General features: G+C 38.9%; 1 protein-coding gene across 2 annotated transcripts in view; it reads left to right on the top strand.

Moving 5' to 3' along the window:
• Positions 1 to 1,845: 1,845 nt before the first annotated feature.
• The window catches only part of PTPRR (protein tyrosine phosphatase receptor type R), a 278,487-nt gene continuing 266,436 nt past the window's right edge, over positions 1,846 to 13,896 (top strand). For both annotated transcript variants that reach the window (XM_005571532.4, XM_065524569.2), the window contains exon 1: positions 1,846 to 2,251. In XM_005571532.4, the coding sequence (XP_005571589.3) occupies positions 2,194 to 2,251 (58 nt within the window). In that variant the 5' untranslated portion in view covers positions 1,846 to 2,193. The remainder of the gene's footprint in view (positions 2,252 to 13,896) is intronic.

Raw genomic sequence — 13,896 nt, 5'->3', positions numbered from 1 at the left:
CTATTTTGCATGAAGCATTGTTCTAGGGAGTTGGGAATGTTCAGTGAATAAAATCATCAAAGTTCTTCACCATTGGAGTTCAAATTCCATTTTTGGGGGAGTAAGGAAATAGATACTAAACAATGGATTTTATAAGTAATTATTTTGGTTTGTTAGAAAGTGATATGTAAGTAGAAAAGTAAAATGGAGGACAGTGAATCAGGAATAGGAGAAGAGGTTGCAGCTTAGAGTGGTTTGGGGTGAAATGATAGTGCCACAGAAATGGAGTGTGCCACACGCATGGGGGAGTAGGGGGTACAGCACTTGCTAGAGAGGGACTGCATATGTCTCTATTTTCAGCAGAGAAGGCCTGTCAAGTTATTAAAAATACATCTCATTGTCTCCCTCTTCCACTTGTTGGAGTGCTTCCTGGCCTTGCTCTCAGAGCTGAAGCTGACATAAATCATAAAAGATATAAATGGTACCGTCTGGGCTTTCTGATCTTGCAAGGTCCCACCTAATTTAAGCTCTGGTGGATAGCCTATTTCCCATTAGTTGTCTCAATTCACAGAGGATGGAGAAAGAAAGCACTGAATGAGATGTGCAGCTCAACTCGATGAGCACTCGTTAGCCCCAATTATTTGGCTAGGACAACTTTATTCAATTTAATGGAATCCAAAATTCAGCAGTTCTTATGGAGCCTTCAATGTACTGTAAAGCAAACCACAGATAAATGAACTGTCTGAAAGAATAACATGAGGCACTGCTAAACAAGTGTTATGGAAGAGAAAGATCACTGTAATCTAGAGTTAGTTAGAGTTAGGGCTTTCTGGAAAAGTGAGACCAACATTACACCTTCGAAAACTCTAGTGTGGTAGTGGTGCAAGTGGAGGAAAATAGGAAAGACGCAACAACATCCATGAAGACACAGAGGCAAAAAGGGCAGTGGCCCTGGGATAGTTAAAAGAGAGAAGTCTAGCTGAGGGCCTTCTTGACTTGACTAGCGGCAATTAGCCATGACTAATAACGCTTTCCACACTCCAAAGACTTAGATGGGGGGATAAAAAACCATCTACATTAGGCAGACTGTGGTAGCCTCCCTAGACCCACAGAGCTGGGCCGGATGAGCCCCGGCACTGAAGTGATCTATTATCTTTCACCATAAAGAGTAAAAGGGAAACTAAAGATAATTACCTCCATGAAACAAAAAGGTGCCTTCTTTTGCTTCAATCACATGGATATATTCTACTAGTCTAAAAGTATCGTCTCACTTCTTTCTGTCACACTGTGAGGACTTGAGTCAGAAGAAAGTTTAAATACAGGGATTGAGCTGGAAAGAGTGGAAAGAGAAGCAAAGAGGGGGAAGCTGTAGGAAGGACGAAGGCGCTCGCGAGATATATGGTTACGCTTACACCAAGCAAGCTGCCTTGGGAACGCTTTCCCCAAGCAGCCAGAATGCTCAGTAGTGGAAGACACCTCTATTCCTGTAGGCGAGTCCTGGGAAGCTGGTCAATCTGCAAACGCCAATTCTAGGCAGTGAGCTCGGTCCACTTGTAAATCAAGATTTGGGGAAAGAGTAGGGTAGGTGGCATGGTTGACGCTGTCATCAGCTCCCCCCTCTGGCTTCTCTGGTCATACCCCCATCTACTCTCACCCAGCTACACCCCACCCTCGGATTTTTGATGGACGCTGGGTCCCTAGTAACCACAGCAAGCGCCTCCCCCGCACTTCCCCCTTCCCCCACCCCTCACCACCACCACCCCAGCGATGGAGCCTACTCTGCTCCAAGCCGCCGCTAAGACCCGGAGAAGCGGAATTTCACTTTGAAACTCCCGTGCCTCGTGAGGGCCGGCGCTGGGCATGCTCAGTAGCCGCGGCGCTGCTGCTGGGCTGCTGGGCTGGCGCGGAGTCCACCCTGCCGTCTCCGCCTTGGCTTCTGGGCGTCCAGAAGGCCAGGCATTTGCCGCCTCTGAGCGCTTCTGTTCCCCTTGCCCGCAACCTCCTACTCTTCTTCCTCTCTCCCTCTCTTAGGGAGGTTGAAGCCGGTGCTGGTTTGTGTCGGCGCCACAGACTGACTGCTCTGCAAACCCCAGCCGAGGACCTGCGAACGAATCCCGGAGACTAGAAGACCCTTGGCGGTGGCTCTTTCTAATAGTACTTTACCTGAAGAGGGGTCGTGGTGGAGTTTCTCGTCCACCTCTCAATGCAAACACTATGTGGAGAGCAGTCGGCTTCCCTGCGCTGTGCCTGCTCCTTAATCTTCACACTGCAGGTAAGGGGTTGCCAGGCGTAGAGCCGGAGCTGTGCATGAGATGGGCAACTGCACATGCTTAAGGACTCTAGGAAAAGCTTGTCTTGCGAAGAAAGCCTTTCTAAAAAGGTAAAGCAGGACAGTACCTGACAGGAAAGGGGTGAGGGAGTCGTGCACCTGTTGGAAAACTGAGGCCGAAAACTTAAGCTAAAATTAGATTTTGATTTTTCTTTCCCTTACACGAAACTAGTGAACATTTTCAATATGAATGCAGGTTTGCTCCCCCCTTCGCCTCCCCTCCGTCTAGATTCCCTGCTCTTGTTTCTAGGCTATGCACTTAACTGTCAGTTTTTCAGGAGAGGGACAAGACATTCTGCTGGATGTAAGCTTTTCTACTGCAGCGGCTACATTCTTAAGGTCTCTTGGTCTAGCGAGCGCCCATAGGAAGGCATTGGCTGTAACCTGATGGACCACATCTCCGCCCCAAAGATCGAAATACATGGTTCACATTAGTGATGCTGCTCCAGGCTCCTTTGGCCCCTGCTCTTGTCACTCGAATTTTCTAAACCAATAAGAGGAAGGAAAGGTTTCAAATAGAATCCTCTTGTCTCTTTCAGCACCATGGCTAGCGTCCGCTGGCACTAAAAAATAAATAAAAATAAAAATTACAGTTCAAACCCTGGGATAGGCACTGTCCCTAGGACAGATTTGATAAGGTGTAACCAAGAGTAACAGTGAGACTGCTCCCAAATATAAATAGATTTGAGGCACCAGAATCAATATCAAGTATCGTGTGGAAGCAAACCTGAGAGATATTATATGTGGTGTCCCTGCTTTTTGGATACATAGCACCTCTATTTTATGCAGAGGACTTGCTGGGCTGAATTCCTTATCGTTGTCACATACACATGAACCGAAATAAAATGTGGCAGAGATATTTTAGAAACCCTACTGTGACAGCAGTTGTCCATGCAGCAGTCCTGTAACAACCAGAGACTAGGCATTTTCCCTGAGTGTGCGTCTCATCCAATCACACATATCCATTCATTCCTTCAACCAACATTTGCTGAGCGTATACTATGTTCTAGGGGTAATGAGTAAAAATAATTGTTTGAAATTACAATCCTTGCGGTATCTTTTTTAAAAGAGTGGGTGAATTTTATTCTCTGTGTACAATAGTGGGAGTGAAATATGGTTCTTTCTTATTCCAGCTAATGCTATTATTTAAATGTATCATGAATCTTTTGAGCATATAATGCATAGGGTTATTAAAGCTATTATTAAATACACATGTTAATTGTTATAATTATGATGTTATATTGTGGGGTTTTCAATAGTTCTTTGGTACATTTTGAAAACCAGAAAATAGCTATGACTTGATTATTAAATTATTTGCAAACAGCTGTAGTGAGTTCTTTCATTACCACATACAATTCTTCAATGCTGAAATATGGGACAAAAACATACACATTGGGTTGAGTTTTATTTATAGTATTGCTTAATAATAGACTGATACAAACATTCATTACAGAAAAATCTCAATTCTTACTAAGTTAGCAATGATTTAGTTGGTCTGCCAACAATAGCAGCGTAGTCATTTTTTTCAAAACTAACATATAAAAGAGTTTAAAGATAACATTTAATACACCTTGAGTAATTATATCTTAAAAGTTATAAATAAACTTTTAAGCATGTGAAAAACATGTCTTAATTTACTGTAGATGAATATTGGGGATGAGAAAAATAGAGGACTTTTGCTCATCAAATGAGAAACCTAAAAGCTTGTAGCCCTAGATTATACCTGGAGCTCTGCCAAAGGGTGTATTACCAAAGCCAATCCAATCCATCTCTACTTCAACTTTTTAACTGCAAAACAAAGATAAAAAGTAAGATTAATCAACCAATTTTAATTTAATAAGACAATGCATTTAAGGACATTTTTATATTTCAATTGCAAGATGCTGAATATTCATTGTATTCATATTTAATATGGTGAAATATATTGGTGTTTTATCACAACAGATTGCAAGTTTAATATTATAGTTCTCTTGCCAGTTGTATTTTAAATGCATTTTAATTTTAAACAGCAATTTGTGGGTCACAAGCTGTTATCAGATTAAAATTTATCACAGTTATCTAATGACATTGTTAGGGCTTTTCATCAGAACTGAAACAAACATAGCTCCTTGGTCTAAGCTTCTATACATTTGGAGATTAACAAAATAAGTGGACAGGATGACAAAGATCAAGAAATCACTAGTATCTCTACTTGTTGAAGGTGTGAGTTTGTTACTTTTGTGGAAGACTTTTCTCTCAGGACAGAGGCCGACTTCATAAAGAAGGGAAATGAATTCTATACATTTACGTCTCTTTAATTGTAAAGCTAATTGATCCATTTTGGTTATGCCCAAGGTATCAGCAACTGCTTTATGCTGGTGGAACTGATGACATCTTACAATGCTTTAGAGATGGGAGGAAAGGGTTGATGGGATGTAAGTGTTCTTTTTAGCTATACTAGGAACTGTTGCCTTCAATATAACCATGCCCCTAATGATAAGTAGCAAATTGCTTGCAACTTGAGTGCCATCTCCCATTATTTTGGTTATGGTTGCCTAAGACACTGTCAGGGGAAAAAAGAAGATTTTGACGCTGAATTCTGGCTAGGGAGAAGTATGTGGTCTATAATAGCTGTGGGAGAAAAATGAGGAGTGGGTACAGTGCTGTGTAAGTGGCATCTCTGGGTAAATTAACACTAAAGGATTACTAAGCTTGGTTCTTGTTAGAGAAGCTGGACACAACTCTACCCATGGCAGCCGATTTTTATAGATCACCTAACAAGGAAGCTGTGGTTATTGTCCATTCAACTGCTTATTTTACAGGTGAGAAAATGAAGATCTAGAGTATTAAAATGTTAGTTAATAGCATAGTCAGGATAAAAGCCCAGGTTTCCAGACCCGTGGCTGCATACTGTATAAAATTATACACTGGTTCTACAATAGGTGAAGCCACCATTGATTAAGTTAGTGGTACAAAATACTTTTTACCTAACTGTCCTTATTCTTTACTCTTTCTGTGAACCAGTTTAATATATAAACTCCAGTTGAAAATACCACTTCAGGAATATTCAAGAAGGCAATTAAAAGCCATCACAATAATACGAATGGTAAAAGAATATTATGTGGAAGATCCACAGAGCTTATTTTCTTCAGCATTTCTCCTCTTTCTTTGTCCAAAGAAGCATATTCCGTTTGAGGAGATATTATTTATAGGGTTGTATTTTAGTTGCAAAAGAGTACATTTTTGAGATATATCAAAAATTCTCATGTGAAAGCTTTCTTTTTCCTAGGGAATGTTTTGCTAACAAAATACAGAAACTGATTTCAATCCATAGATTTCTCTTTGAGTTCTGGAAAAGGTTCTTTCAAATTTCCGTGTTGCTCTCACTATCAGCCTTTTTGAATGGCACAAAGACTGCCTTCAGTGTATCTCCTGAAACTATCTCTTCACTCTCAGAGAAGTGCATAGTCAATTTCTCTAGTCTCTGAGAAGAAAGGTATTCTATGATGGTGCCAAGAAGATCTGGGAGGTGATTTGCAGAAGTACCACCCTCAAAAGAAAGGATAGACTAACAGGTAAATGATATATTTTAAGATTTTAAGATGTTCCTTAGAACTCTAGAATTTGTTTTTCCTATTGAAAATCACTCAATATAGACCTTACAATGGTCTAGAGTCTCTCTTCACATTATTTCTATGATATTATCTCTTTTTTAAATCTCTCTCCAGCCGTATTTATCCTTCTGTTTCTAGAAGATGGCAGGCACTCACCCTTTCATACTCTTTTGCTTTTTTCTTTCTCCAGGTATCTCCATAACTTAATCCCACAATAATTTTAGGTCTTTAATTAAATATTACCTTCTTAGTGAGGTTATCCTATTTCATATTTCATCTTCCCTTCCCCCCATCGCCCAGATAAAAATTCTAGCACCCTTTCCCTGCTTATTAACTATTTTTTCCCCAGAGGTCTTCACCACCTAACATACAATTATTTTACTTTTGTTTATTGTAGTTTCCCCTCTCTGTATTAAAATGTAAGCCCATTTAGGGCCCATATTTTTGCCTGTTTTGTTTATTGTTACATGTATTGGAGATCCTGGGCTACTTAGTACCTGGGGGCAGTTCCTGACATAAAATCTTTCTAAAGATTAAATAAATATGTTAAATAAATAATGATAAGTGATATTTCTGGTCTCTTCTTTTTGCATTTAATATATTCTTAACACCCAGAAAAAACACACATAGTCAACTTAGCCACTTCCAGAATGGACTTAAATGGAGCTCATTTGTCCAAAACTCATGTTGCCTCACATGCCCCCAAAACATACTATCTCTAACAGATTTTGCTGTCATTGTGAACTGAAGGGCAATAAAGGATGGGTTTGTGTTAGACCAGAGCTACTAATCAACTGAGTGAAAAAAGTCTTTCAAACTGATTGCCAGATGTTGTGCAGCCTAAATGCTTTGCTGTTGGCTACATTTTCACTTCTCAGTGAAATGCCTTGTACATGTAGGAATGGCTACAGGGATCAGCAAATTTACAAACAGAGAGTCTAATGCACTGGAAAAAACCGATTTGCTTCTTAGGTACTTAAGAGACATAGGAACATGTATATTTGAAATGACGTATTTCTAGCACCTCCAATAGAATAGCACCTCGCATATTCCATTGAAAATCACATCCTGCCTAACACCTTGTAAAAATTCTGGGATGCATTATGCACATTCAGCCTTTTCTTCTTTATTTCTCACCTACTTCTCTATCAACTTCAGTCCTCATCCTATCATCCTATGGTTGAACATAATTAAATAGGTCATTATAATGTACATTCTCGTTATCAATGCATTTCCATAGTACTCATCTATTTTGACCCCTTTCCAAATTTTAAAATTTTTCCTCACTTGACTTCCACAGACAGTCATTACTCCCTAGCTTCCCTCTTATCTCTCCAGCCATTTCTCAGTTTGTACTTCTAGGTCTTCTGCTGTGTATTATTTAATGGTCAGTGCTCTCTACATCTTCTCATTGATTTTTTGTTATTTTTCTCTGTATACAATCTCCCTGGATAATTATACTCAGATATGCATGTCAAAGATTCCAAAATCCACATTTCCATCTCAGTTATCTCTCCCGAACTCTGGTTCTATATTTAAAATTACCTAGAAGTCATTGTATATTCCATAGTAATCTTTTTGTTGTTATTGTTGTTGTTATTGTTGTTAGAGACAGGGCCTCACTCTGTCGCCCAAGCTTGAGTGCAGCGTTGCAATCATGGTTCCCTGCAGCCTCGACCTCCTGGGCTCAAGCAATCCTCCTGCCTCAACCTCAGAGAGCGCTGGGATTACAGGTGTGAGCCACAGTGCCTGACCCCACAATAGTCTTATATTCAACTGTTTTTACTCAACACTTCTCATCACAATTACTCTTAGAAACATTCCCTAATATTGTGAGTAACACCAGGATTCCTTACAATGACCCAGGTCTGAAACGAATAATTCAACCTAGATCCTCCCTTTGCTACTTTCATCTTAAAGGTTACCAACTCTTCTCATAAGGTCTTCTCTACTCTCCATGTTCAGGTCACTGCCTTGGGACAGATCCTTATTTCTCACATAATATCTTGTGTTGACCTCCTATCAAATTCTTTCATCTTAAAGGTTACCAACTCTTCTCATAAGGTCTTCTCTACTCTCCATGTTCAGGTCACTGCCTTGGGACAGATCCTTATTTCTCACATAATATCTTGTGTTGACCTCCTATCAAATTCTTCATAATAATGTAAGAGGTGAAACTCTTAAAAGCATACCTGATCATATTCTTTCTCCATAAAATTCTTCAATACAGCTATCTCCTTTTCTTTTAGAATAAACTCCAAACTCAAGGCAAAGTCTTTTGTGATGAGGTCTTTTCATCATGCCCTCCTTTGCACACTAATGTCAAACCAAGACAAAATTTCCTTTAGTTTGCCATGTCTTGAATCATTTCACGTACTGTTCTACTTCTCTGAAATACCAATACTCTGCTTCCTTTTTTAGATGACTCTTTCTCCAACTTCAAATATTGATCAGGCATAGCCCACTTCGAGAATCTTCTTTTCTTGAATGCCTCACCTCATTCAAGTAGCTCTCCTACATTTCCCTTTTCAAACCTGTATATTCCTCTGTCAATGTACTTAACCTGTATACTGAAGTTTTTTGAGAACAATAACACAATTGCAGCTTTATTTCTATATACTTATTCCCTAGAACTATGCTGGTTACCTAGTATGGCATCAGTAAGTATTCAATTAATGAATACGTATATTAAATATATTTGGTAAAATGAATTATGATAAATTAATTTACATTGACCAAGAGATTATATGTCATCTTCATGACCATAAAGAAGATAATTGACTTTACTACTCTTCTCTTAATGCAATTTACACTTATTGACAACAAGGAAATGGAGATGGGACAGAAAAATTTCTATTTAAATATAGTCCATAGGATAAGTTTGTGTCCCATGGGCATGATGTTATTTGTAGTGTACTTGTGTGCTGAACTCTTTCTAGATGTGTAGACATTCTTGCATGATTTTCCAGTACTACTTAAGAATAGAATGAGATTAATTTTTTTTTTAATTTAAAGAGCTCAGAGAGTTAGATAAGCAACATAGCATGATAGTTGTCCACTAAAGAATGGACCCGGAACTCCTAACCCTGATTACTGATTGGTTATTATCTACCTAGAGCAAATATAAGACATTTACACATCCAAAACCAGGTGGGAGTGTGAGACAGTGGCTTCAACAAATCAAGACCAAAAATAATTCAACCCTCCTTTTCTCTCTGAAATAAAAACCAAATCATCATACAACATGTCTGAATATTTGAGTGGTTGTATACATTTTTCTCTCTCATTTTATGTGTATATGGTCTTTATGGAATCATAAAGTTTTTGGATCCCACACATTTTTTCTTGTAGAAGACATTCTTACACCTGAGGAATGGAGACTATTTTGTGAATTATTTAAAAATCACTTTATGTGAGATGATCAGATCAAAAATCAAAAGCCCATTCATTGCCATTAGTATTAGAGATAACATGGATGTTATATTTTATGGTAAGTTTATTGTTAAATCTTACAAGTTGTTCTGTGAGTCAAATTCAAAAGCTAGTGAAAGCCATTTTTCCTTTAAAAGGGGATTTGAAAGATTCTACTTGGCCCATGAGTGCATTTTTCATCTTCAAGGCATTTACAAATGCTGACACATTTAGAGTAGCATTGATGTTTCCCAACATGAAGGATGTTAGTAGTTTTGAAAAAGAAAGATGTAATGCTAAAATATTATTTTAAGATCAAATTTTCTAATGTTTCTGTACCATATAATGTAACTATAAGTACCTATTATAGTAATGATATCTGCCACAGAAAGACAATTAGCAAATTTATATTGTGAACATTAGCGCTTTCCATTTAAATCATTTTTATTCATAATGACTGCATAAACTTTCCTCATAATCAAATCTCATTTGACTTTAATATATTAAGATGTTAATGTCCATTAAAATTGCAGCCACATGGACCAATGGCAAAGCAAAACTGTTTATATTATGCAGCAGTCTAGATCTATGTCTAGTTGCACTGAAGCAAATACCAAGTTCACTGGGGACATGAATTATTTTTTCCTATTTCTATTTTATTTTTTATTTCCTTTTTTTTCAGATCTAAAGCAATGTCCATTTTCTGACTTAAATGAGAAGACTGACCTCAGGCAGTTCTAAACTACTATTCTTTGGAAAGGAGCACTAAATGAGCACAGAGTAAAAGCATCTCACAGTGATTCACTGGCCTGTACAACACTATGTACAGAGCAAGACTACAGCTATTTTACTGTACTAATGATCCAATTCCTGAGGCATACTGGAGAGAAAAGGAAGCAATAAGTGCACAGAATCAGTTCATCACTGGGTGACTTTCACTTACCTGGGAAAAATGATCAAACATAATATCATAGTGAGTTAGGTTGAAAGACCATCAATCCGTGAATGTAAAGGTATGGCTTTCAAATCATAAGCAATTTACTTTCTTTGTCTTCTTGACTCAAGGTAGTATTTTTAAAATTCTCCCTGAAGAAAATAAAGTAGCTTAAACAGAAGAAAAGAGAAAATTTAAACAAGTGGAAATGTCATGTTTCTAGATAACTTTTTAGCAGAATTCCATAGTAGTTGAAAGTTAAGTGGGATAATATATCCAAACCTGCAGTCTTAGTGAGTGTCATAGAGGTGTTAGGCATTATGTGATTAGACTAAGGAGATAATAAATGGTTAACTTGTACCTTGGAGGAATTTCTTGTTCTTCTTATGTTTATGCCAATACTGAATAAGCATACACACCTAGATAGGCTCTGGGTTCTGAGTGTTTTTATTTTCAGTTGAGCCTTTTCTTGATAGTTTTCATCTGTATGCTATAGGCAGGAGCCTGACCATATGTGCAGGTTTATAGTGAACTATGAGGCTCTGAAACATCTACCTCCCTGCAGATATCTCTCCCAATGCCTTTCCTAAAAGTTTTATCTAAACATGAATTCTAGCATCATGTCTTCAGCAAGTTCTACTTAAATTAATGTGAAATACAAATTTCTCTTGGATATGCCTGATTGTGACTGAAAATGTGTAACATTTACATAAACATCATAAATCTGAAATGTCTAGTTCCTACTGCACTGCCTTGCTTAGCAGGTGGTCTAGACTTGTCCTAGGATACATCTTCCTAATTAGTCCCTCTAGGGACCCACAGGGGGTGGAAAGTTCAAGCATGGACCAGGGATGTTGCTCATAGGTCTCTAGGCTTCCCATCTGTTGTCTACTCGTCTGGCCATCCTTCTGCTCTACTGACCAACTGATACTCTCCTACTTACCGTTTGTAGCCCATGGAACTTCTAGGCTATTGGGCTGCAGGTGCATGTGGAAGGCTGCCTGTGGTTCTGCAGATACCAGCCAAGACAGGGCTGTTTGAATGTAAAGGGATAGAAGGAGGAGCATGGATATGGGAAGAACATAATGGGAAAGGTCACATGCAGCCACAACCTATTCATGGAACTACTCACCACTCCCCTAAAACCCAGGCTACTCAGCTGACCCTGCTTTTTCAGGACTCTTCTCTCTGCTGATTTTACCTCACATGACCTATTATTTATAGCTCCAGATTGACTCCCTTGGAGACCCGTAGTTCACGAGAAAACTCAGAATTCAGTTATAGAAACTTTTTCATGATGCTTCCCTTCTCTGTGCAAATCCAGAGACACATCTGGCAGCTGTTTCAGTGCCTCTGAAAATCCCATGACATTTGAGAAGCTCACTAGGGCAATTCTCATGAGTCCTTACAAGCCTGGTCCCCTTGGGCATTTGGGCATGGCTCTTGGCATTGCCGGGCACCTCTGTATCTCTACAGCATCAGGATTTCCCATCAGGCATTCATTGGTTACTTTTGATTTATTTCCTAAAACTGGGAATGTCTGATATTTAGAGTGCTTAAATTATAAATTTTATCATGTTATTTGTAACTCCTAAATCTGAGCATTAACTGAAGCTATAAAAATATAATAAAAAGCCTTCCTCTCAAGACAAGCATTGGATTTCATATGGAATAGACAAATAGATTTCCTTTTAAGACAGGAAGGAGATCACAAATGAATATTTTCTAAATCCCTGTGATGTGCTAAATTCTACCCAAGGTACTTTTGTAAGATAACTGTCTTACCTTTTAGGATTGAGATTGAAAAATGTTTTGAAATGGCATGCTTGTACTTCGGAAACAACAAAAATATTAACTCATGTAGTACAATAAAAACAAACAAACAAAAAAAGTTTGGGCTCTAGGATCTGACTACCTTAGTCTGAATCCCATCTTCTGCCATTTAAAAAGCTAATGTATAAGGCCCTGCAGCATGGAACCTGGAACACTGAATATATTCAATATTAGTAGTTGTGGGAGTTATCATATTAACATGTGAAAACTTTCATTGGTCCTGTATTTCCTATAGCTGGAATATAAGGCCAATGAACAGAAAATATAAAAAGAAAAATGGTACACATTGACTATTGGCCTATTTTTTTAAAAATCACTCTAAAACCTTCATTTGTGAAGAGTGCATGCTATGAAAATCAAATAAGCATATCCCAAATTTTAAAATACTAGTAACCTTCATCTTATAAATTTTTAAATGCTCATAATTAGCAAGTTCATGTTGAAGAAACTAAATACTGCTTTCAAAACTAGTATATAAGAGAAAACCTCTAACCACCAGAGTCACTGCCACCATGGACAACGTTTCTTCTGACAAAGTATCTGTCAGTCTCAGGGATTGGGTAGGACACGCGGTATCATCACTCCTGCTACCCTACTCTACAGACTATATGAAACGACAACATCTAACAAAGGCCAAAACACTCCACTTCTAATGCTGACTTTCCGTCTTAGAGAAATGTGTATTAGACAGGGAAAGTTTGAAGTCCTACAATGAGTTTATGTGAAGGGGGCCCTGATTAAAAGAGGCTTTGCTTATACTAATATTTTGTTTTGTTCCTTTGAGTGGAGACTCGAAGAAGTTTTTCTACCCTGATTGAGGGATTCAGTTCAGATTAAGTGAAAGGTGTACCCTTCTTTTGTAAAATTTGGTGAAAAGCTTTGTTCCGGAAAGGAGTGCCAGCATGAAATGTGTCCCTGACTATAGGTACATTCCTAAGCAGATAAATTTTAGAAAAATACATATATAAAAGTTGAGGATCTGGAAAGTGATTCTTCATGCCTGTGCACAATTTGCACACTCCAATTTGAAAATCCTGTCCACATATCTTTGATGTGTGTGTGGTAGGGGAGGGCATGCACTTTGTGAAATCAGAGTTCTTACACATGCAATTAGGGAATCAGGTGTCCTGTCTCCCCTTGGGTTAAGTTTTGCTGAGTCTGCAGCAAATTCCCAATGGGCGCAGGATCAATTCCTGCCAGTCCAGGCCTGTCTTATGCCTCTGGTGCCCAATACCTCCCCATGCAGCATCAGCTCTCACTGCTGGCAGCGCCCTCACATCCTCCCTCCACCAGCCCTTCATGTCTTGAAGTTTACCCTTGGGAGCTATGTTTCTAATCTGAGCTTCAATCTCCAATTTTCTCTTTCTTCTCCACCCTCAGCTAAACTGGGTAGTTCCTGCTTCCTATTCCAGGAGAGATCTCTTCTCAGAAAGGATGTGCCACACTGATCTACTTCAGATAAGAACAGCTGTTAATTATATGGCCCTTCCTCAATTTTCATTTTTCAAAGAATCATTAGAAAGCCCAACCTTAGCCCAGTGCCATTAATTTCAAATGGTGGATGAAGGAGCTAGAACAAGATGGAATAGCACTGTTGAAAGGGTCTACCAAGTGCCCCTCAAATCCCTAAATTCAGGCAAGAGAGACCCGGACAGGGATCTCTTCAAGTGGCCGACTACAGACCTTTTTCCGCATTGATATGGTTTGGCTGTGTCCTCGCCCAAATCTCATCTTGAATTGTAGTTCTCATAATCCCCACCTGTTGTGGGAGGGACCAGGTGGAGAAAATTGAATCATGGGCGGTTTCCCCTATCCCG

The sequence above is a fragment of the Macaca fascicularis genome, chromosome 11 (genome assembly GCF_037993035.2).
Source record: "Macaca fascicularis isolate 582-1 chromosome 11, T2T-MFA8v1.1".
In the NCBI taxonomy this organism is placed as follows: Eukaryota; Metazoa; Chordata; class Mammalia; order Primates; family Cercopithecidae; genus Macaca; species Macaca fascicularis.
This window is presented reverse-complemented; position numbering and strand designations above follow the sequence as displayed.